The 27,716-nt window shown below is 39.2% G+C and overlaps 1 protein-coding gene across 6 annotated transcripts; it reads left to right on the top strand.

Annotated features, from left to right (window-relative positions):
• LOC136676425 (glutamate receptor ionotropic, NMDA 1) lies at positions 1-27,709 on the top strand. 6 transcript variants are annotated; one of them, XM_066653429.1, is made up of 22 exons: positions 1-701; positions 2,899-3,033; positions 4,721-4,897; positions 7,287-7,349; positions 8,110-8,207; positions 9,325-9,446; positions 10,183-10,357; positions 11,313-11,457; positions 11,793-11,879; positions 11,989-12,124; positions 12,643-12,770; positions 12,981-13,145; positions 13,645-13,763; positions 15,147-15,259; positions 15,375-15,523; positions 16,248-16,405; positions 17,153-17,314; positions 17,627-17,736; positions 17,952-18,097; positions 21,604-21,635; positions 23,631-23,741; positions 26,281-27,709. In XM_066653429.1, exons 1-22 carry the CDS (start codon positions 453-455, stop codon positions 26,330-26,332), a joined length of 2,832 nt encoding a protein of 943 aa, XP_066509526.1. In that variant the 5' UTR covers positions 1-452; the 3' UTR covers positions 26,333-27,709. The 6 variants fall into 6 exon arrangements, with proteins under 6 accessions (XP_066509526.1, XP_066509528.1, XP_066509527.1 ...); XM_066653431.1 differs by lacking the exon at positions 7,287-7,349 and having other exon boundaries at positions 26,281-27,708; XM_066653430.1 differs by lacking the exon at positions 21,604-21,635 and having other exon boundaries at positions 26,281-27,708.
• Positions 27,710-27,716: the final 7 nt, after the last annotated feature.

Here is a 27,716-nt window from a genome sequence, read left to right as displayed (position 1 = left end):
AGTACCAAGGACAGCGGCGCGCTCCTGAGCGCCAGGTCACTACAGAATTCTGCATTGTTTTCACTTCAACTGAGGCAAGAAGACGAGCTGCTTTCGAATTGTTTCTTCTATTCCGCTCCGTATATTCATCACTTGTTTGTGAATTCAGCTTCACCGCGGAGTGAAAGAGCAGACAGTGGTGAATATCAACAGGAGCACGCGTCGTTAACACCAGCCTTTGCTTAACGGGCTGTTAACAGGATTTTTTTTTCGTTTAAGAATTGCCTTTGCACAAAAACAATTGGACCATGCACGTGCCCACAACGTGAATACGTTCTTGCTTTCAGCTCAAGGTTGAGGTGGGTGAACCTCTATGGAACAGCTCAGGCTCAACAGGGCTCAATGACTGTATGATTTTAGGACCGTGATCTGAGGCAAAAAGGACAACAACAAACAAACAAAACAAAACCATCATGCGTCTGGTTCTGTTCGCCTTCCTCGTGTCGTGCTCGTGCGCTCGGGGCGGCTGCGAGCCCAAGATCGTGAACATCGGGGCCGTGCTGAGCCAAAAACGCTTCGAGCAGGTGTTCAAAGAGGCAGTGAGCCAGGCCAACAACATCTACGGCAAAGACAAGTTCAAAATGAACGCGATCTCCGTCACACACAAACCCAACGCCATTCAGATGGCACTCTCCGTGTGCGAGGACCTCATCTCCAACCAGGTAAAAGTGCAAACATTGCCCACTTTACACTGGACTCACTCTCTACTACTACATATCATCACTGTCAAAAAGCCATATGTCGATTTTTCTACACCCTTTTGAATCCAGCAGTTCTCTCGCACCAAATGGACCAGTAGAAATGCTCCAAATGATAAGGAATGAAACCTGGAATGTAATCTCTGTGTGTGTTTTTCTTTGGGCAGAGACGATTTGACTGGTTTAATCCTAGAAGGATTTAGTATAAAGTACTGCATTTTTGAAAGGAATAACAGCTGCCATGATAAGCAACATATTTCTCCATTAATCACGGGTATTAGACCCTGATATTCATTTGAAAGTGGTCTAATTTGCAATACAACTCTTCCCAAGTATCGCTACTGTAAACATACTGTATTGTACTGACTTCCCAGCTGCCAGTAATTTATGGAACTAACATTACATAACAGTAACATTAAAAGAAAATACTGCTGCAGAATATGTTGTTTTTCTAGAATGAAAAATTAATGTCTACCTGTAGGATCAGACTGCATAGGTTTAATTCAATACTTAAACAAAAGGGCAGGGTTGTTTGCCAGATGATTCTCAATAGTATTAGGTGTTCTTCACTGTTCCCCACAGATATGACAGAAACATATTTAAATGGCTCTTTATCACAGAGAACTGAAAAAAAAATGATGCACTCAAATTGTTAACAGGCATATTTATAAATAAATATTTTTGAATCATTTTGCCTAAAAGGCTCATCTTTTTCCATTTAATTATGCTTCAATGAGCATCACCTCGGGCTTGTATGAGGAAATTTGCTTTTCATTGTGTCACTTTACAAATAATCAAATCAGGTCAACTTAGCTGTATTACCAACTCAAACTACATACAAAGAACAATACAAAGAAATACAATATTCATTGTGCAATATACATTGTGCAGGGATTATTTGCCTTGAGGAAATATATAGCAACTATGCAGCTCACTCAGCCTATTAAGACCACTGCATCTAAATTGAATGGTTCAGTTTAGGGAGCCAATCACTATATACCCTGTTTATGGACATTCAACAGGATCCACTACAATGTCATATTTCTGAGCAGATATGTAGAAGTTGAGATTTCCAAACCAGCTGTAGAGATTAACGGCTGTGCTTATAAGATGGTTGTGGGGGGTATTTAGCTTTGAGGTCCCTGGTGGCCCATTATGGTAGTGTATGAGGGTTCGCAGAGCGGTTAATCAAACACTTACAGCAGTATGGAGGAGTTGTGCACCTTTCAATGAAAAATGTAAAACGAGGCCAACATGGCGTCGCCCCACGGATAACAGCTGCTTTGTTCTGGTGGGAAGAGCACAGGCAGAGTATTATAGAAAGATGGAGAGAGAGAGAGAGATTAGAGTCCAACACAGCAGCATGGATTATCATACATGCACTTACTCACAGACCACACAAACGCACACTAGTTTGTTTCATGTGGCCTTTTTCACTGACTTATTACTGTACACAATTCTGTCACTTATCTGCTCCTAATTCTTAATGTTGTGGGTTTATACAACAAAGACTGTCACAGTTTATCTCCCAACCTCTATCATTTTACTTTTAAAATCAAGTTATGTGCCTTTAAAACTGAACTGATACAGATAAATGTAACAGCATGTAAAAACAGGTAACATTGCAAGGTTACTCACTGCAGTCATGCCACATTGACCTAAGTGTTTAAATCTGCCTACTTTTTTTAAAGCTAAATCTCAAATCCTAAAACTATTGATTTCTACACACAAATGGTTTAAATGGTTAAATATAAAGGGTTTCCATAAGGCATATAAAGCAAATTTTGGGAGTAGACACCATTATTTCATGGCATACAGTGTATAGAAATGTGTAGTCCTTTCATTGTAGGTCTATGGCTTTAAAAATATACTTGTGAAATGATGAAATCTTTATGATGAAAGGAACATTATGAACAAGAAATCAGAGATTTCTGTGATGTCAAAGGTGTATCATTATGTCAGAACCATATAAGGAGGCCAATTAATTGTTCAGGGTCCAGTCCCCCACCAAAGATTCCCACTGCTTCTCTAGTAAGGCCAGCAATAGAAACATTAATATTTATACTGCTGTATTTGAGATACCAGGTGCTGATATTTAGTACAATTACTTTTCATATTTCTACTTTATATTCTCTTTCTAATAACAGTCCTCCACCCTCAGGTTTATGCCATTTTGGTGAGTCATCCACCCCAGTCTAATGACCATCTGACCCCAACACCAGTGTCCTACACTGCCGGATTCTACCGCATACCAGTGGTGGGACTTACCACACGCATGTCCATCTACTCGGACAAGGTGAGTGTGTGTGCTGTTCTGCAAGAGCACAATGGCACCAGGACCTGGGGCATTCGCTGCTGGGCTCCCATTTACATTCCTCCTCCATCCTGCTCTCCTTGTCACAGATGCTATCTGTCCTTGTCAGCTGTCAGTAGAGTTATCTTTTTAAATGTGTCCCACATAAAAATCTGCATGTCAAAATACTTACTAGGGGGGACTGTTTTATATGGGTGAATCCTTGAGCAAGTATGGTCAGCTTTATTTAATTTTTTTGTTGATTTATTGATTTCGTATTGAAGGGGTGGGGCTAGGTCGAATGATTATAGGTCACAATAACCCAGCCTGTGACAGAGAGAAGCACCAGCTATAGGTAGTAAATATTTTGATTTGGGAGGTAGCTAATGTACCGTCATACAGTGTGACTGTCCTCATTTTATTATACTGAAATATATAATAGCTGAATATTTTACCGAGTCATATAAAAATAAACGACATGGGCTGATGTTAGCAACATTAGGATGTATGGCAGTGAGCACATCCGGGCTTTAGCCTACACAAGAATGCACAACGACCTGCACACGAATCCAAAACAATTTACTATATTCACTTTAAACCTTGATAAAGCGTTAATAATACAAAGTAAGCTCCAATCCACCATTAAACGATGTTTCAAACGAAAACAGCATGAGACTTTTTGCCTTCTTTCTAAATAGAGCTGCTTTGTTTTTAGCCTTGCTAATGCTAGCAGTTAGGCTACTACCTGTTACGTGTAGATTTAATATTATATATAAACACGACTGTTGTTTGTTTATTTATTTATTGTTAGAGTACATATCATGAGCATGTCTGTTTGGAAACTAAAAGTGTTCCAAAACAGGCACATTCACACCGCCAGGATTTCTTACATCACAAACCTAGGACCCAGTCCAAGTCAACTTGCAGGATAGGCTTTAGAGATGCTGGCAGGCAGTGGAGTGTAAGCGTGGACTGATTGGATATTTTTAGATCCACCTGCACTGAATGAATTTGAAAGTGTTGAGTTTTATCTAAGCTAATTTTAAGGCGTAAGGAGATTTTTTTATGTTAGTTTGATTAACATGGAAGAGTTATTAATGCCTTAATTGATGGAGGGGATTTTTTAAAACAAAATATTAAACTGGGAAACAGTTGACCCTAGGGAACACAGGGCCTTGGGGAAAATAAAACCCTGCAAACATATATATCCTCCCCATATTTGTGTACCACAGAGAGCAATAGCAACTATTTAAAAGTACCAAACCTTTTCCCCAAAACAGACTTATGTTTAAACATATTCATTTAAAGTTTAAGCTGAAAGATGCTGAATATACTTATGCTGCAGTTCTATGAAGTAGTTTATATCTTGTAATTTTTGATCATCTCTATGTTTTGGAAAGTTAGCAAATAGAACATTTAGAACCAGAACTCTTGTTTCCCAGAAGTAGGTTTTCCGCAATGGAATGCTATGTTTGAATTATTAAAATGTATAGAGTCTGACTTACAGCAACACACTAGCATTTTGAGCGTTTTCCCTTGTGGCATGTTGACTGAGTGAAAGAAGGTAGCTGGAGTTTCTGGTGAATTAATTACAGTTAAAGTAATTAAAAATCTCTAGACTGTTGCAGCCTGCGAGGCTTTTGCCATGCCTCTGGAGGGTAACCAGTCTCTCTCTCTTTAATTTTTTCAGAGTATCCATCTCTCTTTCCTGCGTACAGTTCCTCCCTACTCTCACCAGGCTCAGGTCTGGTTCGACATGATGCGCGAGTTCCGCTGGAACCACATCATCCTGATTGTGAGCGATGACCACGAGGGCCGTGCGGCCCAGAAGAAGTTGGAGACCTTGCTGGAAGAGAGGGAGACGAAGGTGAGGTGCAGGGAGTCACTGGCACGTATGGGTGCGTGCTGTGTGTGTGTCAGTGTGCACCTGTAATCAGTACCTCAGAGGTCCTCTATGTACGTTAACTGTTTCCTTTTCTGTTTGTAAACACATTTCTTTCCATTGGCTAACATTATTTATGCCAGAGGCATCAACAGCGTCTTAAGTGGTTTTTATCTGCAGAACTTTGTACTTTTTCTACTCATCTCACATTGCTTTTTGCCATAGTCAGATTTCTCCTACGTGTCTTTCGATCCACAAACAGGAGCAAAATGAGGGACTTAACCTGGGGCTGTGCAAAAAATCAATGGCAGGGACATGTGGGTATTTAATTACAGTGTGTGGAAGGCCTGAGGGCTGTGGGCATTGTGTGGGAGATTTTTTTCCCCCAGATCTATCCATTATGTTTAAAGCTATAGCTGATGCCTGTTGTCTTTAACAGTTTACTTGTAGTATTAAATGATAATACCATAGTGTTACTGTTTGTGGACATTACTGCTATCTTTATAGATTTACAATCTTTTAGGTGCTATGCTACTAACCCTAGCTTTTCAGAAACAGTCTGTGTATGTGCAGAGCAGAATGCTTGTATCTCTAGCCCTCTGAATATATTTGGAATAGCCTCAATGTCATTGTAATGTCGTTTGCAGCAATGGCAGCCTCAAGGCCTGCTCATTTTAAATGCAGCTATCTCTTGCTATTCCAGAAAACCCATCAGGGAAGCTTGAACCTCATAAAATCAGAACAGGCTGCTTGCGTTTACTGTCTGATTTTAACAAGGCTCTGTCAATGCTGTGATCATGTGATTATTGAAATGATGATGAGTTATGGTTTTCATTAGTTTTGTAACACATTAGGTTGGGCAATGATATCTGAACCATATTGCTAATGCCAGATATTTGCTTAAAACGTCCATTGAATGGGTGTTTAGATTTGATTAGTATTTCAAAATGAAAAAATAGTGGTTATTTTGCTAAGCAAGAGCAGACCATTTAGATGAGTATTCTCTTTTACATTTGTACCCATGTAGAAATCATGTTTATATATTTTTGTCTGGAGATAAACTAGGTGTTTCTAGTCCCAATTTCTGCATTTTATACATGGCACTGTTAGCTAATCAATATATATGTATGGGAAGTGTACTGGATACCAATAATATCCCTTAATACGTATATCAGTGTGTCTTTAGTAATTTTGTGTCTTCAGTTTTCTGACCCTGTGATATGAATTATAAATGTGTGAGTAGCTGTTGAACAATTAGTCAGTATTTTATTGATCAGTTTGCTTTTAAACTTGCATAAAGATGCTGCTTGGTACTTGCATGTTGTAAAACATACAATTGTTTTACAGCTTCTAGCCAGACAGCAACCATTCACTTTTGAAAAGCTTTATCAATTTTCAAGTTACGAAAAAAAAAATCCTTAAGGCCAAATTTTTAACACCATGGACAAAAAGTTGTAACATTTTTATTAGTCACTAATACAGTTAGCTTGAAATGGAGTGTCTTTGCACACATCCATCCCCTGCATTTGCTCTGTGAGGGATAATGTGCAGATTAAATGCAAAAGACAGATAGCACAGCACGACTAGTGCTCTAAATGTGTGCACAGATTTCTGGCTTTTATATCTTCCATTTTCTTTGTAAGGCATGAAATGAGCTGACTCACTGAGGACGGCTACAACAGAGAGACTGATTAGAACCATGAAGTGTTGAATAGATTATGTCTGAAACTGAAAAGTGCAGTTTATCTTGATGAAGCACTCTGGATTTTCCCTTTAGTTTAGGCCATATGTCTGGTTTTGCAGATCCCATGGTGGTGATAAGTTATGCTTCAGGGGCTGCAGTTTTGTTTTGTGGTAGACTTTTAAAGAGATAGATGTTGGTGCTGGTACCTGCAACTATGTTACTCATTTGACCTTAGACCTCACTGCACAAATTATTTATAAACTCTAATATTTATTTTTTTAAAAATCATAAATTAATTCACTAGAGAATATTAAACTGCAGAGCTCTCTGAAGACCATAAGTGGCTTGCTTTCTTAACCATTTAATTAACTGCAGGTTAAAGCAGGCAAAAATGACTTTTCGGACAGTAAAATGGATATTTTTCACAGGACCATTACCGTAGGGGGTGGGAGGGTGGTATTTGAACAAAATGTCACTTATTAGTAAGTGACATTCATAATAAAATGAAGAACTGTCTAGAGCTGTCCGTTTACTGTGATCTTGATGTTTTTGCAAGCCCCAGGGTTATAGTTTCCCAGTTTGAAGCAGAAAAGTGGAGATTTTGTTGGAATGCTTTACTGCACACCATTTATACCTGTTTATAATATTCTTCTGTGTCTGCATATTTTCTCTGTGCACATTATTCATCAGAGTAAAAACAGGAACTATGAAAACCTCGACCAACTGTCCTATGACAACAAGCGAGGACCCAAGGTATATTTGCATGGTCAATGCACGCCGCCCAACAGTTATCTGAACGTAGCAACTAGAAGCCACTCCAAAAAAAAAAAAGAATTAAAAAACAGAAAAAAAAAGAAAATCAACAAAACAGATTCCAGAAATTCCTTATCCTGCTAGCACGTATATTTATGTTGGGTTCTTTTTATGATTTCAATCGAGAATGGGTTATTTTTTATTTTAAAACGTATAATTTCAGCAAAAGAATCGCCCCTTTTTACCTCCCACTTTTTAATTTTTTTGTAAACAAATGCATGTACTGAAGCCAGCAAGATTTGCAAGTCTATTCTTTTGACACAGTGCGTGGAGATCTGGTCGTGTGGGACAGGCACAATCCAGATGTTACTCCCACCTTTCTGCAGCATTACTGCCTTTTTAATTTTTCCTTTGGGAAAGAAGCCACCACCACCACCCTGCTCCCCCCTTCCTCCACCCGGTTTTTGCTTTCCGGTTGCATCAATCTTCTTCTCCCTTTTCCTCTAACATGCACGCTCTTCCTTGGAGTCTTGTTTCCCTTCAGTTTGCATGCTGACAAAATGAGAATTTTTTTCTCCTCCAAGCTTAATTTTTTTCATTTTAAGCTGATTTTCATGGAAATTTTTTATTCCATTTTTCCCAATCCCTTAAAAAAAGAAAGAAAAAGTGAGGAAAAAAAAAGAAGTGAGAGCGCTGAACAGAGCATGGTTCAGGGTAGCGATGAGTCAACCACTTGACTAATGTTGTGTCCCAATCCCAGGCAGAGAAAGTGCTCCTGTTCAGCCAAGACACAAATCTGACTGCTCTGCTCCAGGAGGCCAAGGAGCTGGAGGCTAGAGTCATCATCTTGTCTGCAAGGTGAGCTCATTTGTTATGTGGTCAAATGCAATAGAAACGCCAGCAAGAAATGAAACTGTACAAGATCTGAATTAGAAACTAAATCAGACATTTGGTAGTTTTCAAGACATTTGACATTTTATTTAGAATCCTGCATTGGATGCATACCTGTTTATTCATTACATTACATCATTACATTTTAATATGTAATAGCTTTTATTTGGATGTAGTGTATGCTTTAGCATTTTGAATCCAAAGGTGCACTTTAGAGGGGCTGTGAAGAACAGGGGTGGAGAACTCTAGTCATAGAACACCAGATTCCTGCGCTGTGTGGTAATTTTCCTGTTCAGACACATCTGCTTCAAGTCATTAATTCATTGACAGGTAGAACAGGTAAAACATGGCTTCCTAACCCCTGCCATAAAAGACTACATTTGCTTCATTTTAAACATATTTTATTTCCTTCTCTAGCCATCGATCAAACCTTTAAAACCAACCTGTTTTCTTCAGAAAGACATTAGAAATTATTTTAAAGATATCCCCTAAGTACTCAAAAATGTCTTAGATGTAACTCTAGATGTAATATGCCATTAGCCCTGCCCTCAGTTTATTATGTAAGAAACCCTGACTATCTGACTCAATTACTTTGAGACTGTCTGCAGTTTCAGTATATCTGCATAATATGTTTTTAGCAGATATCAAACACATGGTCATTTTAACAGTGTAGAAAAAATTACTGGAAAGTGTCTTTAAAACAATTTAAAAGTTTTCAAGTTTCCAAATTTAAAAATAAAATTCCAAAATTATATTTAAGTCTAGTAATTGACAGAATATGGCTTAGCTGAGTTTCAAGCATATATTTCAATAAAAGGGTTCGCCTCCATAGTAATAAGCAGTAATTTTGCCATCATATTTGAAAGTAAATAGTCTGCTTATTTACTACTATGTGGGAAAAAAAAATCACAAGCCATTTGCATCTCATGTCCATTTTGTACACAAGGGATCAGTAGGGACCTCCCAAATGTCAGATTTTGTGTGTGAGGAGGTGTTATTGCACTTTTAACACAACAATCAGCTTGACATTGGAGGCATCTACACTGCATTGATGCCAGCACTAACAACCTCTATCCAATCACAGTGAAGACGAGGCTGCAGCCATTTACAAAGCAGCGCGCCAGCTCAATATGACAGGCTCTGGATATGTGTGGCTGGTCGGAGAAAGGGAGATGTCTGGTAAAGCACTGAGTGAAGCTCCAGATGGTATGTACTACTCCTTCACTCCATCCCTCTCTCTCTCTCTCTCTCTCTCTCTCTCTCTCTCTTCCCCTCTTTCTCTCGCACAGACTGTGTAACAGATTGGACGTGTTGGCCTTAGAGCTTTTTATACGATTACAGTTTGCAATCCACATCAGCAAATCAGTGTTTGTGGCGTACTTGGGTGTTTAAACGTTTAAACATCTAGATGTTTAAAGGTTTTAAACACTGTGATCTCTCTGCTCATTGTACTGTGTGCTCTGTCTAACGTTTAATTTGTTTCATCTTTTAAGTGTGTGTCCTTTCTTTCAGTAGACTACAAAATGATGCAATAGAGAGTTGTGGTAATCCAATATTGGTTTGAATGCGTGTACATTTTGTACTGGTTTGGCTGGTCATGAGTTTATTTATAAGTGGCGCTTTGCTACCTCCACATTGAAGTGTGAATACGATGGTAAGCTACAACCGCAATTTCTTTCTGTCCTGGCTTCTTTACGCACATCCATGTAATCTTCACATCAGTGTGCTTTCAGTGCTTTCTCACCCTGTCCTAATCCCATCCCCTTTCCTCCACCCATAACTTATGATGTCCCTCCTGTTTGCCCTCAGGCACTTTGTTATACTATTGAATAATTCTATGCACGTCTGTATCTGTTTCTTAACGATTGTTGCCTTGGACTGAGAATCTGTTCTGAGTTTGTGGAACATTGCCCAACACCATGTAATGTTGTCAACTGGACAGGCTTGCTCGGCCTCCAGCTAATCAATGGCAAGAACGAGACCGCGCACATCTACGATGCGGTGGCAGTGGTGGCCCAGTCCATACAAGAGCTCTTTGAGAAGGAGAATATCACAGAGCCTCCTCGAGGCTGCGTGGGCAATACAAACATCTGGAAGACTGGTCCGCTCTTCAAACGGTGAGGCCAGAGAGTTCGCACTGTTGCTCTGCAACCACCGCTCCGCTACCACCATCCATCCGCTCTCATGCATTACCATACATTACCGCTGGCACTTACAAGGGTGGGAGCTGACACACTGCAAATATTGGAATAAACAAGCGGTGTGCAATGTGAACGAATTAGTAATGTGGGAGGGAAAAAATAAGGATTCAAGCTACATTGCTAAACATTTGTAAAGTGTGATGTAGGTCTGGGGGGAGGGGGGGAGGGGTGTGTGTGGGAAAGGGGGGGTTGTGGTCATTTGAGCTAAAGATGCACCAAGTCAATGGGTGCAAATTTGGGTTGAGCACTAGGGGCTTGAACAGGACCTTTAATGTGGGGTCTGGAGGCATGCAGCATGTAGAGTATTTTGGGGGAGATTAAAAATGATTTTATCAGTATTTATAATATCAGTATTAGTAATATTATAAATGTTGATTAATATTATTTGTTTTCTCACCATTATTTTTTCATCTTTTCTCATCAAATATTTATCATAAAATTTGATTTTTAGTGGTTTATATTACTTAGTTATAACTAATAGGAATGTTGTACCCCCCATCCCCCATCCTTTTTGGGAATTATGCCTTTGATCAAGCCTGTTAAGTTGTAGATTACACTGGGAATGTGATATTTTAAATCCAGTATGAATCCTGTCTCAAAATCCCAAAACGCGGGCATGTTCATGTTCTTCTCCATGTCGTATCCAATTTAGCTTACCTATTTTTCTGCCTGTATACTGTCAGCACGATCTTCTCCCACCCATCTCCTGCATTGTTCTCTTCTCCATGTCTGTTCCTACGCACCTGCACCCTTCTCCCATGCCATTACTTCTCATCTTTCTCAGTGTCAGTGTCACTCAGCGCTATTGGAGTGTGGATAAATGGGGAGGGTTTTTGTGCAGTCTCTTACTTGACCCCCTCCGGTGTGCTAGAGTGCTGATGTCATCCAAGTATCCAGATGGCCTAACAGGCCGCGTGGAGTTTAATGACGATGGGGACAGGAGGTTCGCCCACTATAGCATCCTCAACTACCAGAAGACTCGACTGATCCAAGTGGGCGTCTACAATGGCTCACAAGTATGTAAAAAAGTCTAATTGAGAATCAGTACCTGCATATGTACACGTGTTGTCACCCCCAGCTAGATTACACATTTTGTTTATCTTCTACAGGAAACTAATATAATAAAAGGCATTATTCTGCAAATTAAATGTGTAAATTAACTGGAGCAGGCAGCCTTTTGTACAGAACTGTATTACATTTATAAGAATTATTAAACTTCTCTCATTATAGGCAGTCACAATTATGCAGTCTTTGACGCCTTGTTTAGAATCACATAATATACTACAGTGTAATACTTGTAACCTTTAGATAATAATGAAAATACTCTACAATCAAATCTGTCTATGTCCAGGTTGTGATGAACACTCAGAGGAAGATCATTTGGCCAGGAGGAGAGACGGAGAAGCCAAGGGGCTATCAGATGTCAACAAGATTGAAGGTGTTTATTCATTATTTTTTCCGGATAGTTCACAGTTTTGCTAACTTTCTCATTTATTTTGGCATGTCTAATTGCCTGTGGAGAAACTGTAGCTTTATGTGTCTGCTAGATTGTCACCATTCATCAAGAGCCCTTTGTGTATGTGAAACCGACCCTGAGAGATGGAACATGCAAGGAGGAGTACACTGTGAATGGAGTCCTGATTAAAAAAGTGATCTGCACTGGCCCGAACGAGACTATTCCTGGTAACACTGGGAACATGTTAACATTGATATTTCTTGACACATTGATATGTGCTTTTGATAGTAGTTGTTTTGTTTTGGGCAAGGAATATACATACATGAACCAGAGTAATATAAATAAATTATTCATAACTAATTGTTTCCTGTTAAAAAAAACTTTTCACATACTGTATATAAGTCAGAGCATTTATTTCCAGTCAAACAGCCATTATCTAAGAGCTCATTTATTTTTAGCATGTAGGAAAAAAGCAGAACACCACTATGTAACAAAAAAGTACACTTTTCTACAGCAGCTAAACTTAATAACATGAATATATGGCTTTGACGGCTGAAAGGCTAAAAGGCATGAAATTTGTTAGGGCTGTCATTTTCTCAATAATTTTGAATAACTTTTTGATCCTATGTCAGAATAAAAGAAGAAAAATATTTAAGTAATCTTTTGATGAGCAGTGTATGTTGGTTAAGTGAGAAGGTATTTATTATTGCACTAAAATAATTTAGTATTTTTGGCTCTTCTATAGGTCGGCCCATAGTGCCTCAGTGTTGCTATGGGTTCTGCATCGACCTCTTGATCAAGCTTGCGATGACAATGAATTTCACCTACGAAGTACATCTAGTGGCTGATGGCAAATTTGGCACTCAGGAGCGTGTGAGTAACATCAGCACTTTATTGATTTTGCTTCTCATTTGTATTTTCCCAAGGTCATGCAGTGGAGAGTCATAAAAATCTTGTCTTCTTTGGATATCTACGGCTTGCAGAGTCATTGTTCACAGGTGTAATTATGGATCCCTGGCAGTGCTAAGGAACATTTCAAGCATGACAAATTACTGAGCGTGGTATTTCCCCCCCTGTTATTAGGTGAATAACAGCAACAAGAAGGAGTGGAATGGCATGATGGGAGAGCTCCTGGGTGGCCTGGCAGACATGATCGTGGCTCCACTCACAATTAACAATGAACGAGCCCAGTACATAGAGTTCTCTAAACCATTCAAGTACCAAGGTCTCACAATCCTTGTCAAAAAGGTAGGGAGCATGCAAAACACTACTGAAATCTTCAAGACTACATCAAACTGTGACTGAGGCAGACCACGTTAAACATCACATCATTAATACAGTCCGAATTATGATGTGAATTATGTATCTGAATCACAGCAAATCTATTCAGTTAAGGATTAAATAAAGATGCAGTAATACACAATATTATAAGGCCTAGATTTGGGGTCAGTTTTATTTAAACTTGTAAAAAAATGTAATTGAATTAAACTCCCTAGAGAGCAGGGTTGTAGATTGTCTGCCTAGAAATCTTTTACAGTTCCTCTAGTTAATTAAAATCTGTTTGCTGAGCATATTTTTGCAAAGGAAACTCATATGAATACATTGTAAGGATTTTGGACTAAAATCTATTAATACATCTAGGACAAGCCTAACTAAAGACCAAGTTAAACGCTCCATATGGTGCCACATTCGCATGTGTGGGTGGTGTTTGTTGGAGCTGTGACTAACGCTGTTTTTTTGACTGCAGGAAATACCACGCAGTACACTGGACTCGTTCATGCAGCCCTTTCAGAGTACTCTGTGGTTATTGGTGGGTCTATCGGTCCATGTTGTGGCGGTGATGCTCTACCTATTAGACCGTTTCAGGTAAAAGAAGCTCCTCTCAACCTTTCTCATTTCTCAGCCCATGGACGATACAATGAATCAAGGCCGTAATTAGATATGGCCAGGTTTAGAAAGGTGTGAGTTGAAATCTGAGTGAAGCGTTAGAAATGTGCATCTTGTTCATCCAATCAGTAACTGAAAATTAGTAGTAGCAGTACCATTTCTCAGAACTTCTGTTTGAGTGGGCAGTTCATTCTTAGAAACATAGCTTCAACTTGTGTATCGTAGACTAGAAAGAAGGGGTGGGACCATGTTACCGGCTGCCAGTCACAGAAATACTAAGAACATGAATGATATTTTAGGCTGTGTCTGCAGTAGCACTAGACACTGCTAACTTTGACCTGATTTTAAAAAAACAAAAAAGGCTTTTGATGTTCATGCGTATGAGGAGACCAAAACTCAATTTTAGTTAGCCTGACTTGATCCAGCAAAATTGATGAGCTGTGTTTACTATTCTTGTGTTAGTAGATCCTGTGAATGAGCTACTGCTGCAGAAACTGTAATGTTTATGAACAAGTGCAATTTATTTATCACAACTTTATGACCACTTCCTTGACCATGCTGCTACCTGGATATTTTTGGTTGGTGAACAATTCTCAATCTAGCAGTGAAACTTGCGGTTTTACAAACTCCAGCAGTACTTCTGTGTCAGATCCTCTTGTACCAGCACAACACACTATCACATCACCATCTGTCAATGTCACTGCAGTTCTGAGAATGATCCACCACACAAATCATACCTGACCTCTGTGGTCCTGTGGGGGTCTGACCATGATGGGGAAAGAACATGGTGAAAGGGCACAAAAAGTATGCAGCGATACAGGTGGACTACAGTCTAGTGCTAATTGTAGCACTACAGAGTTCTCCTGTATGGTCAGTGGAGCTGAGAGACTGGACATTGAGTGTAGAAACAATGAGGTGGTCTTATTGTTAAGTTTGATAGGGGGTATACCACATGTTCATAGCAACTGTTTATACCACCCACATTGCCCACTTATTATTTCTACCAGGTCATCCTAATATAGCAGGCTACAACTGACCCTGAAATTAATACCTGAATGTTAAATTGAATGGCATTCAGTGCAGTGTTGATTCTAAAGCATCATTGTGTGTCTAGAAAGGCACTATATAAGTGTAAATATAAATAAATAATTAAATACAAATATCATAAGTATAACATGGCATCAATGCTTCGGACTAAGTGGGGTTATTACCTGGTTCAAGACAGAACCTTCAGTGCTCATTGTCACTCTTTGTAATTCTTTGACATAATTCTTTAAATAATAATAATATAAAATAAATAAATAAATACTTGCACACGATCCTTTTTCACTACATTTATAGTACAATTTCCTTGTCTTACAGCCCATTTGGAAGGTTTAAAGTGAATAGTGAAGAGGAAGAAGAAGATGCCCTCACCTTATCCTCTGCTATGTGGTTCTCCTGGGGTGTACTACTGAACTCCGGTATTGGAGAAGGTACACAATATCAAGAAATATAATTTACTCAAACACATCAATCTGATACGAATCATACTGATTCGATTCATGTATGATTTTGTGGCAATCTCTCTCTCTCACATTCTGTTTGCAGGTGCCCCACGGAGCTTTTCAGCAAGGATTTTAGGTATGGTGTGGGCAGGTTTTGCTATGATTATAGTTGCATCTTATACTGCCAATTTGGCAGCCTTCCTAGTGCTGGATCGGCCTGAGGAGCGCATTACCGGCATCAACGACCCTAGGGTGAGATCATAGTGCATACAGGTCACAAAAGTCATGAAAGTGCAAGAAAATGCAAATATTTTGGACAAATTTTGGACACAAACCCCATGGTTTTGCAATGTATAGCATTGGAGAAGGCAATCTAATTCGTCAAGGTGCAACAGACCTCTTTAATTTTAGGGTATTTTTAGATAACTTTTTCTGACCATAAAAGCTTCTATGGTAACTGCCATACTGAAATGGTCAGAGAACACTAATATCAAATAGCTTGTATAAGGATAGTTCAAGACTAGTGCACATTTAAATTCAAAGCATTTGTTGTACAGTCAGAGTATGCATTAGCTTAATTGAGCATAAAACACTGCAAACTGATGAGGCTTGGTGAGGATGTTTTACACAGCAGGCAAAAGGTAATAATCTGAGAAGCATTAAATGGCACAGCAGTGGTAGCGCATCGCATGCAGCATGTTCTCAGTGGTAGCTGTTAACCAATCTGGATTCTGGGGCATGTTATATAGGACATGCATACCTTGGCCTGTCCTATTCACTTTCAGCATCTTCCCCTGTAGCACTACTTTCTTGTATAGACATTTAGAAAAGCCTGGCTTTGGATTTGCAAGACCACCCCCCTCCCCGTAACAAGCTGACTTTGAATTATTTAGAAGTTTTGGATGAACTGTCACTTCAGTGATTATGCATCTTGTGAGCTCAACAGGACAGTTCCTGCTTTGCTATTGTTTTGCAGCTGCGAAACCCATCAGACAAGTTCATCTACGCCACAGTCAAGCAGAGCTCTGTGGACATTTACTTCCGCCGTCAAGTTGAGCTGAGCACCATGTACCGCCACATGGAAAAGCACAACTACGAAAGCGCCGCGGAAGCCATCCAGGCTGTGCGAGACGGGTCAGTTACACATACTTTACCGTTCACTAAGAGTATACACACAAAGATATTTCTAAATATTTTACATTATTCCTTGATTATTTCATATGAATGAACAACAAGCACAATGTATGTAATGTACAATTTATGTAGATAAAACAGACACCTTTAGTTACATTTAGACCAGATGACTGTGTAAATGTGTCAACGTGGACTGCTGGGAATGTAAGCATTTGAGATATTTATAGTAACTAAATTATTATGTTTCAAAAAAGAGTTTGATAAAACAGTCATCAAAGGAATATGTACTGTACAATACATTGGTGTGTTTTGCCAGCTGCTGCTATGGGTGACAGATTCTCCTCTAAATGAGCAAACAGAAAGCAGAATGTGGATAAGGCAGTGCTTAGTCCTATTCAAAAGAGCTCATATTGATGCAGAATACAAAGCAGGAGAGGGAGTAGCACTTCAAAGGGGGACCTTCATGAATCATTGTGTCGGACAAAGCAAAGACAGGGACTGATGGCAGAGGGCCAGCACTGTTTAGGGCCTATGCGAGAGGAAAAAAGAAACGCATTCAAATCAAATGAAGTTCTGAAGTTTTCACCCAGTATCTGAACCAGGCCCAGCTTAATTGGGCTTAGAGGATTCACAGCAGTAAGTTCAACCCAAAAAGAAACCACAAATTCTCACTTTCTTGCTTAACTAATCCAGTCTCAGCAGGGGATTCAAATCCATGCTAACACACACTTCCATTGCATATTTTAGCAAACTCCATGCTTTTATCTGGGATTCAGCCGTGTTGGAGTTTGAAGCCTCGCAGAAATGTGACCTGGTCACCACGGGTGAGCTGTTCTTCCGCTCGGGGTTCGGTATTGGCATGCGTAAAGACAGCCCATGGAAGCAAAATGTTTCCCTGGCTATTCTCAGGTAACGTTGTATATCCTATATATATATACAGCTGAGAGAAATATAAAGGAACAAGTCATTTGAAATGTTATGGTTAAATTAGGGTAGTGAGTTTACACTCAACAAGGAACATTTTGGCAAATAAAATCAGCCATTTAGTAAACATTGGAAAGTCACTTCCAAGACATTCTCTGTACATATAAATTGTTTTCGCATGCAAAAAAGATTAACCTCTTTCCAAGTTTACAGAACACATGAATATAGGTTCCCTTAGGCTTTGAGTGATGCAGAGTGGGAGGATTGTATTTGTAAGTGTGTTCTCTGAATCAACAGCTCTCATGAGAATGGTTTCATGGAGGACCTGGATAAAACCTGGGTGAGATACCAGGAGTGTGATTCCAGGAGCAATGCGCCAGCCACACTCACCTTCGAGAATATGGCAGGTATGGACCACCTGCAGCCTTTTTAAGTGACCATTCAACAAACAAAATGGAAATCCAGTATATTTTTTATAAATACAATGAAATAATATATTTTTCTGTAACTCGGTTCTCAGATGAACTGGGAAAAATTCTGTAATATTGTGACTCTGCATTGAGCTGTTAATGAGCAACGATAGATGAAATTCCTCATTAACACTGCAACATCTACTTCACAGGCGTGTTTATGTTGGTGGCTGGTGGCATCGTCGCCGGGATCTTCCTCATCTTCATCGAGATTGCATATAAGCGTCACAAAGATGCTCGCAGAAAGCAGATGCAGCTGGCCTTTGCAGCAGTTAATGTTTGGAGGAAGAACCTTCAGGTATGTCTGTCAGCTCCATCACTGTTGCTACTGGATGAGGATCTGCATGGGCCTTTAGCAGGCTGTTTACTCCTGCTACCTGCTAAGTTTTTGTCATTAATGGAGACAAATTGTTGATGGCTTCCAATTTAGTCACTGAGGGTTCAATTAAACAGACAGCTGTAGAGAGGTGCATGTTTAGCCCTTTGCAATATGTTGTTAGCCAAAAGGTTGACTTTACCCTCAAATGGCCATGAAGTAATGCATGTAAAATTAGAGATGAAAATGTATTTACACTGCTCATCAAAAGTGGGAGACATCTTGCCTACTTCAGAATTTTTTTTTAATAACTTGTGGGTAGGTTTTGTCTAAAATATTTTTTTCCCATAGTAGGATTAAACAGTGGAAAGTTTTGTGTGCTGATTAACACAAAGAACTAATCGATAAATCATATGGCATATTGCTATTTTTGCAAAGAAATATTGCAAGATCTTATGGTTCAGTTATTGCAAACAGACAAAAAATGACATGCTCACTTATTTAAAACATTACAATATGTTTCCACAAACTTTTGACAAGCAGTGTATGTAGGTTGCTTTACAATCAAATGATGATACAGCAGGTACAGTGAGTGAATACTGCATTCACCCACTGTAAAATATCAGAGAGCAGCAGAAAATATTGTTGTACACATTTGGGTTTTTGCCCATAACATGGTGACAACATGGTGATTGAGATCATATGAGTGGTTCACTGCAGATCCATACTAAGGATCAATTCCTTCCACGTCTTCCACTGTCCAATCAGAGTGCGCAGCATGAAGAAACAGCTTCTCCATTCTCCCCTACTAAATCTCTGAGCAGAGCAATATACACACACAGTAACACACACATACCCAACAGCAGGCTGTGCTGCTGTAGCGGAGCGAAGAAAATGCACGCTGGGCAGAGCTCTAACTGAAAGGCCATGCTAGCCGAATGTCTCAGTGGGGTTCCAACCGGGATCAGAGTCTCTTTCTGCCTGTGTTCAGATCACTGTCCCCTTACTACTGGCCTCCGTCTGGGTCAGTACATGCTGGGTCACTGGCCTACAAAACAGCAGGAAGCTTCTAAAAACTAGCATGACCTGCCTTTCACTGACTGAATAACCTAGCTGGGTTTCTATAAAGGTACAATGGGAGTAACATAGTTATCTGTCTCAGTATAAATCAGAAGATGCTTAGGCTGAACATACATACTGTCTATTCATTCAGAGGTTTGGAATTACCTGTCCAGTTTAACCATTTTCTTTATAATATACAATAAGAATTTTTTTGTGTATTATTATGTAATTATAAAGTAGCAGCTTGTTTCCCAGTTCTGCATCAAACCTAGATTTCAACTAAACTTGCAGTGCCACTGTTCAGCACTAAGAAATTCTCTTTAGACTTAGGCTTAATCAGACCAATAACTTTTTATATGTCATAAGAACAGTGCTTAACCCTGATTCCAAAACAGTTAAGAGACTATGTAAAATGTAGGTAAAAAACAGATCTCATAGACCCATGTTTTATTCACAACAGAGCATAGAACACATAAAGCATAGAAAGAACATAGAAAGTCAAGTATTGAAAGTCAGACGTTTTACCATTTTATGTATAATATTAATTAATTTAGAACTTTAGAACAGCAACACATATCAAGAAATTACACATATCAAGAAAAGGGTCTTTTCTACAATTGTGTAGCATTCTCTCTACTATAGAAAACAATCTGAAAACATCTGGATGTGAGGAGACTAATTGCTGGAGTTTTGGACAAGGAATGTTGTCCCATTCTTGTCTGATGTAGAATTTTAGCTGCTAAACAGTCCTGGGTCTTTGTCTGATTTTCCGTTTCATGATGTGCCAAATGTTTTCTGTTGGTGAACGTTCTGGACTGTAGGTGGCAAATTTAGCACTCGGACTCTTCTTCTGCAAAGCCATGTTGTTGCGATGGTAGCAATATGTGGTTTAATACTGTCTTACGGAAATCTGAAAAGTCTTCCCTGAAAGAGATGTTGTTTGGATGGGAACATATGTTGTTCTAAAACCTCTATAGGCTGTTTAGCATTGATAGGGCCTTCCAGTTGTGTAAACTGCCCGTGATATAGGCACTAATGCAACCACATACCATCAGAGATGCCGGCTTTTGAACTGTGTGCTGATAACAAGCTGGATGGTCCCTCTCCTCTTGAGTCTGGCAATTTTGGATTCATCTGACCACAGAGCAATTTTCCATTTAGCCTCAGTCCTTTTTAAATGAGCTTTGACCCCAAAGAAGATGGCAGCTTTCTGGACTGTGTTGGCATATGGCTTCTTCTTTGCATGATACAGCTTTAATTTGCAATTGTGGATTGCACGACAAACTGCACACAGACAATAATTTCTCAGTGTGTTCCTTAGCCCATGCAGCAATTTCTAGTACAGAATCATGCGTTTTTAATGCAGTGCTGCCTGAAGACCAGAGGACCACAAGCATCCAGTCTTGACCGTTGGCCTTGTCCCTTTCATTTTCCCTGAATATTCTGATGATGTTATGTACTGTAAATGGTGGGATATTCCAAGTCCTCACAGTTTTATGAGGAACATTTTTCTGAAATAGCTTCACAATTTTTAGGTGCAGCATTTGGCAGATTGGTGAACCTTCTGAGAGACTCTGCTTTCTAAAATGCTATTTTTATACCCAGTTATGTAAATTGATCCTCCAGCTGTTTTTTATTAGTACATTTTCTCCAGTTTCCAGTTTTGTTGCCCTGTCCCACATTTTTTGGTATGTATTGCTGCTGTCAAGTTATAAAGTTAGAGTTAATATTTTTCATCAAATGGTAAAATGTATAATTTTCCACATCACATGTGCTCTGTTTTCTATGGTGAATTGGGATTGTAATTTACTCTATTCTCTAGATTAATATGTTTTTTAATGTCAGATTTTCAGAAATTAATTTTATAGCTTTGCCCTTAACAATATTTAGGGTTTATACACCATCATACAGCACATGTTAAACACATCATGCTAAGCATTTTATTAATTGGTCTTATATTATTGAAAGCAGTGATTCCAAACTTTTGAACATTAGTGTGCTTTTAACATCAGTGTGAAACATTCACTGCTGACATTAAACCAGTTGATGTAGCAGTGACAGTATTATTAGTAACAATCATTAAACTAGACCCGTAAACAAGAAAAAAACAGATTTCTCTCTGTGAATGTAAACATCTTTTCAGCCACAGTGCCCACAGTTTTTGACACAAGGTCTTTTAGTAACAAAATACTGAATCATGTTTGTATTTGATTGTCTTCCTCACATCAGAGATGTTTTGGCCTGAAGGCTGTTTATGCCTACTGGTGTCCAAAGACACTGTGGCATGGTTACTACGCCCACCCATTCTACCCACATAAAGTCACAGGGCCAGCACTGATGAGGGTATATAATTAGAATGAATCACTGCTGCTGGCCCTCGAGGCAATCTGGATTTTACTGTTTGATTTTCCCTACTGTTTCATCAGCCAAAGGAAAAAGAGAACAGAGACAAACAGAGGTATGTGGATGACCTGTTCGTATGATTACATACAGTCTTATGTAAAAGTGACAATTACATTTCTTATATACATAATTTCGCACATTGTAATGCACAGTTACTGTTTATTTGCTGAATGTAACCTATTGTATAGAATAAAACACATAAAGCGGTCTATGCAAAAGTCATGGAACATTTTTAATATTAATGTGTTAAATTCAGCAAATATGTAGAAATTTGAAGGAAAATATCATGCTTAAGTACTCTGTAGAGGATGTGTTAGCTTTAAGGAAAGTTAAAAGTGTTAATACTTTTGCCTTTGACTGTATTAAAAAAAAGCCACACATGCATTAAAACACTACTGGTGATTTTTGGGCACCACTAAATAATTTGCCCTTAAAAGACAAAACCATGCCATGCAAAGCATAATGCTCATCCCATGGTGCCTGTGCCGTAGGCCTGTGATACTGCCCGCCTCACTCTGTGGCTTTCTGAATGCATGACTGGTCTGATGTGCCCTGGCTGCATTTGCACTTCAAACAATGCTGGCCAGGTGCAGATCAAGGATCCATGTGCTCCGAAATGGGCTGCTTGGCTCCGAGACGTTGGCTCATCAGAGGGGTTTCAAACACAATCGATGAAAGCATGGACGCTCAGAAGGAGCAAGAGAACGGCCACGCTTTCTCTGCATCCAAGTTCTTCCACTAACCACTGAAGAAAAAATGAAATGTCATTTCATGGTTGAAATGTTACTGTGCATACTATCTGTGGTGAAATGTGAAGGAGAAATCCTGCTATGCTGCATAGGAGAAAAGAGGGGAAAATACTGTACCACCCAATGAAGTCAGAAATATGCTCACACTGTTGCATCATACAAGTATTTATATAGCACTTTATTCTACAGGCTTACTAAAAGAATTTCTGATGAATTGGCCACTTAACCCAGGGCCAGTGTGTGTGACTAATAACTGACTTTGAAGCATTATATTGATGCTTAACTAATTCATTTTATTACTGTACAATAAAGTGCAAAGAAAATTTCAATCCTTAAATCTGGTTTCATTTGCCACTTTGCAAAAGTGAGTGTCCACTAGACAGGATCAGGTACAGTGGTTCCTGATCTGGTTCTAAGTCTATAAAGGACGGTGCTGGCCAAGGTCAACTGTCATGTCATTCATTTTGCATTTCCTTTTTTGGTTCCATGTACTGCATGTCCTCTGGTTGAAGTCACTTCCCCTCCTCCCTGGTATTATCCCGCCCCCTCTTATGAGCTCTCATACCCCTCCTTTGCCCTCCCACCCATTATACTCACATCCCCCTGAGTATAATGCCAAGGGACCGTGTTGAGTTTGGATTTCGAATACTTCTTGATTCTTGGTTACTCATTTTTTTCCATGAAACAGTCGAACCACTCCTACCTTTGAAATCAATAACAAAACAAAAAAAAGCAGCTTCTTTCTGTCTTGATTGCTTTCATTTTTGCTCATTTCCTTTGCTAATGCTTTTTGCTTTCCATTAAAAATAAGTAACAAATGGGGATGGCTCAAATTTTTTATCATCATGCCATCCTTGGTAGTCCTCTCCCCCGCTAGAATTTCAGGATTGCATAAAAAAATTATATATATATTTATATATAAGTAGATTTTGTAAGTATCTCTCTCTTAACGTAGTGCTTGCCAGTGTCCTTTTTGCTCTGTAGAACCCTGAGGGTGCATGAAAGCACTATTGTGACTCAAAGCCAGGACGGAGATGCAGACTGAACGGTAGATGATTACAGCTGACGGCATTAAAAAGAAAAAGAAAAGAAAAGAAAAGAAAAGAAAAGAAAAGAAAAAATGTCCTCAGCCAAAGTCAGTTGATTGTAGGCATGTAGACAGTAAGCATGAATAGTATTAGGAGCAGTAGCTTGGTAGTGGTAGTAGTAAGTTGGTGGGTGGTGGTGATGATTGGAGTCCAAGCACACTCCTGAAGAGAACACAAATAACTGTTCTACATAATACTGTATATTTATTTTAGGATAGGAAAAGTGGTAGAGCAGAGCCCGACCCCAAAAAGAAAGCCTCTTTTAGGTCCATCAGTACCAACCTGGCCTCCAACATCAAGAGACGTAGGTCCTCCAAAGACACGGTAAGGAGATGAAGAATATGACACCCTGCCCTGTACTTCTCTCTCACTCTATCTCTTTCTCTATCTCTTTTGCTCAAGCCTGCCCTGTTTTTCCTCTTGCTCTTTTTCTCTCTCTCCTGTCACCTCATCTCTCCTCGCGAAACGACGTCTCATCTCAGACTCTCTTCACACTCACACATGGAGTTGCTGTCATGGCCACATGTCTGTCAGCCCATCAGTGCTCCATCCAGACATCTGTTGGGAAAGCCCAATCAGGGACGTAACCGCTAAACTGTAGGGAGTATGCTGATGAAGGCTGTTGATTTAGGGCTTAGAAAGGGTTGTTGGGGGTGGGGGTCTTATGTGGGTACAAAAAGGGGCAAGGTAGTCTCTCCCTTAACGCCTTGTGCTGGACTTTCTCCCGTGCCTAACCTGGATGGGACTTTATTTTGACGCTCTCACATTTTAAGTTTTCTATATGTGTGCGTCATCTTCCCCTTCACTGCTCAGTCTTGTTGTTGTGGGTTTTTTTTTTATATCTATTTCCATGTTTTTCACCTCCCTTGTCCCATTTTATGTGGTCAGTGTCACACTCAAAGTCACTTTCTCTTGTAAATGCACTAAATGCACGATTAATAAGCTAAGGAAACACCAAAAACCTAAAAGACTTTATATATATATAGCATTTTATATAACTTTATATATATATATATATAAAGCAAGGCAAAAATAACCTAATTCCCTCAGCAGGTTTTGTTCCATTAAGGTCCCCCGCGTTTATTTTAACCTTCAAATGTTTCCTTTGCAGTGCTATCAACTCAAGTACATTTTTCATTTCATTTCTAGGAAAGGTTCCGTGGACTGCTTATTGTCTGGTGCTGATACAGTACTTAATTCTATGAATGCTGTGAATACTAGTACTCCCTGTAGGACCCGTCGGCGCTTGCACTTGCCCACAGTCTTTTTATCCTCCCACAGGTTCAGCCAGTGCCAGCTCTCACATGAAAGAGCAGCAGGCTCTGGGGACTCAACACAAACAATCTTGAAAGCAACTATTTTTAATACAGGCAAATGTATTATTTTCATTACCCTATTGCTTTTCAGGTGACATGCTCTTGAGTTTTTCAGGTTTGCTTTTCTGGAGCATGTTCCAAACCTAACCGTTCACACGTATTTTGCCATTAAGACATCTGACACAAACAATAATAATCTAAAACAGGCACGTCCTACTTTTTCAGCTGACTCAAATCATTTGCATCTGAGAGCAGAATTTAGTTAGTCAGATAAGAAGATCCTCTTCCTTCCACACTGACACAAGGAGCTTCAAGGCAGATGACAAACACATTTTCATTTTGTTTATCCTCACAGCATTTGATATATCCTGTCATATCCAGACAGGCTTATCCTTTTTGGCCAGCAGTAAAGAATGTAGACAGACAACACAAATATGGTATTTAGAAGGGAAACCTACAGACATTACAGTCAGCTAAAAATGAACTGTCTCTTTTAACTGATGTTTACCCATCTCAGTCCTAATCATCTTTTTCTTTTATATCAGTGTGTTTTTATAAATGGATTTGAATGGAGTTTTAAATGTCAGTGTCTACGCCATATGCCACACTGCCTTCTCTCTTCCTCTACCAGCATGACTCCTGTGGATGTTGTAGAGTTTAGACCTGTTGTGCTTTTTGCCTGTCTAAAGACAGGGGGCGGTGTAGGTTGTGATACGGAATGCTTATGCTGCCCACAAAACCTTGTTGTCAGTGAGACCAAGCTCCCTGCCAAGTCAAAAAGCCAAGCTAAAATGTACAAAAAGTGAGATGCTCACCAGCCACTGTATTAGCGAAACAATCATGGATGAATTTACTCAGGAGAGTCAAGGCAGAGATCTAAACTTTGTGGGGCTATTTAAAATACATGAAAATAATAATCTGAACTGAGACTATATTCCTGTTTAATTGGCCTTCAATGAGATGTGAAGCATGCAGTGGACTGAATTGGAATTTTAGGGCTCAGTGCTGTGCGAGCCGAGCTGAAGCCCTCATTTTTCATTAGGACAGTTACTATGGTGATAATACTTCTAGGTCAGGTAAATTATTAGCCATGGGCTGAGAGACTCTAGCACTGGCATTTATGTCATTAGGGCTTTCTCAGTGAGACATTTCCTGCCCAAGATGTATTGGCATCATTAATGAGGCCCTATGTTCAATTTAACATGGCTACTGTAAATGGAAACTGGCTAACAATGAAGACTGGCTCTGTGATGAAGCTTGAAGAGGCTTATGTGCAATGAATCAGTGACCCTATGCACTGTGTTGATTAGACAGCAATGTCCAGAAAGCTTTGCTGTGTCCTTTGCACATATGCAGTGTAATTGCTCCAATTTGGGGCCAAGCACCACAAACATTGGATGGGGGATTTGCCTCACTCATAACAAATAAATAATCAAACTATAATTTTTATATATGCAATATATTGTGATTTTATTGTCTTGTGTTGACAGGAATAAATTATTCTTTCTGTTGTTTTTCTTTTTGTTTGTGTTCCCCTTCATCTGTAGCCATATCCCACAGATATTACCGGCCAGCTCAACCTATCAGACCCCTCTGTGAGTACAGTGGTGTGAAGACAAAGAAGGGAACGAGAAAGAGAGGTAGAGTGTGAGAGAATGAGAGAGCGAAACTTTGTGGACTTGAATTGAAGGAGATGGTTGGGAGGGGTTGATTGACACTGAGCCAAACCCACCGATCCCTAGCTGCTGCTGCTGCTGCTGTCCCACCATCTGAGCCAATGACATGTTCGTTTGAACAAAAAGGGAGAAAATGAAATCTGTCACTCATTTCCCCTCCCCTCTGGGCCTCTGTGAAACATGTGCTGGACACGAACATCTCACATGAACCAAACTTTGCCAAAAAAGCAACAGAACTAAATAAATAACACTGCCACATTATACCCTCAGTCTCATAAAAACAAACATCCAGAGCATTCATATGATTTTTCTATTTATTTTACATATACATCATTTTTACACTTCAGCATACAGACATTTTCTTAGCTCAAAGTTTAATCTATGATCAAATGTTCCTTTGATACCACATACAAGCTTAGTCTCCCCCTTTTCATAAATATGTTCATTATATGGTAACGTCTGTCCTTCTAACTCCACCTACTCCCACAAACTTAAGATATATGTAGCTATTTTGAGCACTGACTTTTGCTAATGTTTCACATGTGAGGACATTTTGTTATTGCACATATAGACTATATATCTGATTGTTATTTGTACTATTAGACTAGGCAATACATAAATAGATCAGTCGTACATTTAGAATAGATCAAGCAGTACTGTAAATAATGCTGTAGGTGCAATAGAGTTTGGCACATTTGTGGGTCCTTGTTGCACTTTGCTGTATCCCGCAGTGTCCTACATGTAGATCTCTCTCTTCTCTACACTGCCTTCTTCAAAATGTGTTCTGGATCACTTTAGACAACACTACTGTGTGGACTCTTGATGACTGATTTTCTTTCTTTCTTATTTTTTTCTTTTTGTATGTAATTTGTTTCATAAACTCTCAGTCTTTCTTAATATGACAAGCCGGTTTACAAAAACGATTGGGGTCTTTTTGGAAATGCCAATTGCGAAATGTAGCAGAACTCTTTTTTTAATTATTATTATTATTATTATTATTGTTGGACAATTAAGAATTGTGGCTCAAGTCAGTGAAAGGAACCCTAATGTATAAAAATGTGGCGTAGATATAATGATACAGCTATTATTACAGGTTGTTTTGAGTGGCTTTGTGGTTTTGAATTTTGTTCGGCTTGAAATTTCCTGTAATGATTTCAGTATCATTATGCAAAAATGGTAGCATGCCTCCTTCTGCTACCAATAGGGAACCTTTCATTCAGCTTATGATATGTATTCAGTATTATGAAATGTAATCAGTGCAGTGTTGTAAGTATCACTTCTCATATATATATATATATATATATATA

This window comes from Hoplias malabaricus, chromosome X2 (genome assembly GCF_029633855.1).
Source record: "Hoplias malabaricus isolate fHopMal1 chromosome X2, fHopMal1.hap1, whole genome shotgun sequence".
Classification (NCBI taxonomy): Eukaryota; Metazoa; Chordata; class Actinopteri; order Characiformes; family Erythrinidae; genus Hoplias; species Hoplias malabaricus.
Note: the sequence above shows the minus strand (reverse complement) of the source record. Positions and strands in the feature narration are given on the sequence as shown.

Coding starts and splice junctions, on each gene's coding strand:
- LOC136676425 (XM_066653429.1), top strand. CDS start 453: ATGCGTCTGGTTCTGTTCGCCTTCCTCGTGTCGTGCTCGTGCGCTCGG. Junction 16,406..17,152: donor ATCCAGGCTGTGCGAGACGG/GTCAGTTACACA, acceptor TGCATATTTTAG/CAAACTCCATGCTTTTATCT. Junction 23,742..26,280: donor GTAGGTCCTCCAAAGACACG/GTAAGGAGATGA, acceptor CTTCATCTGTAG/CCATATCCCACAGATATTAC.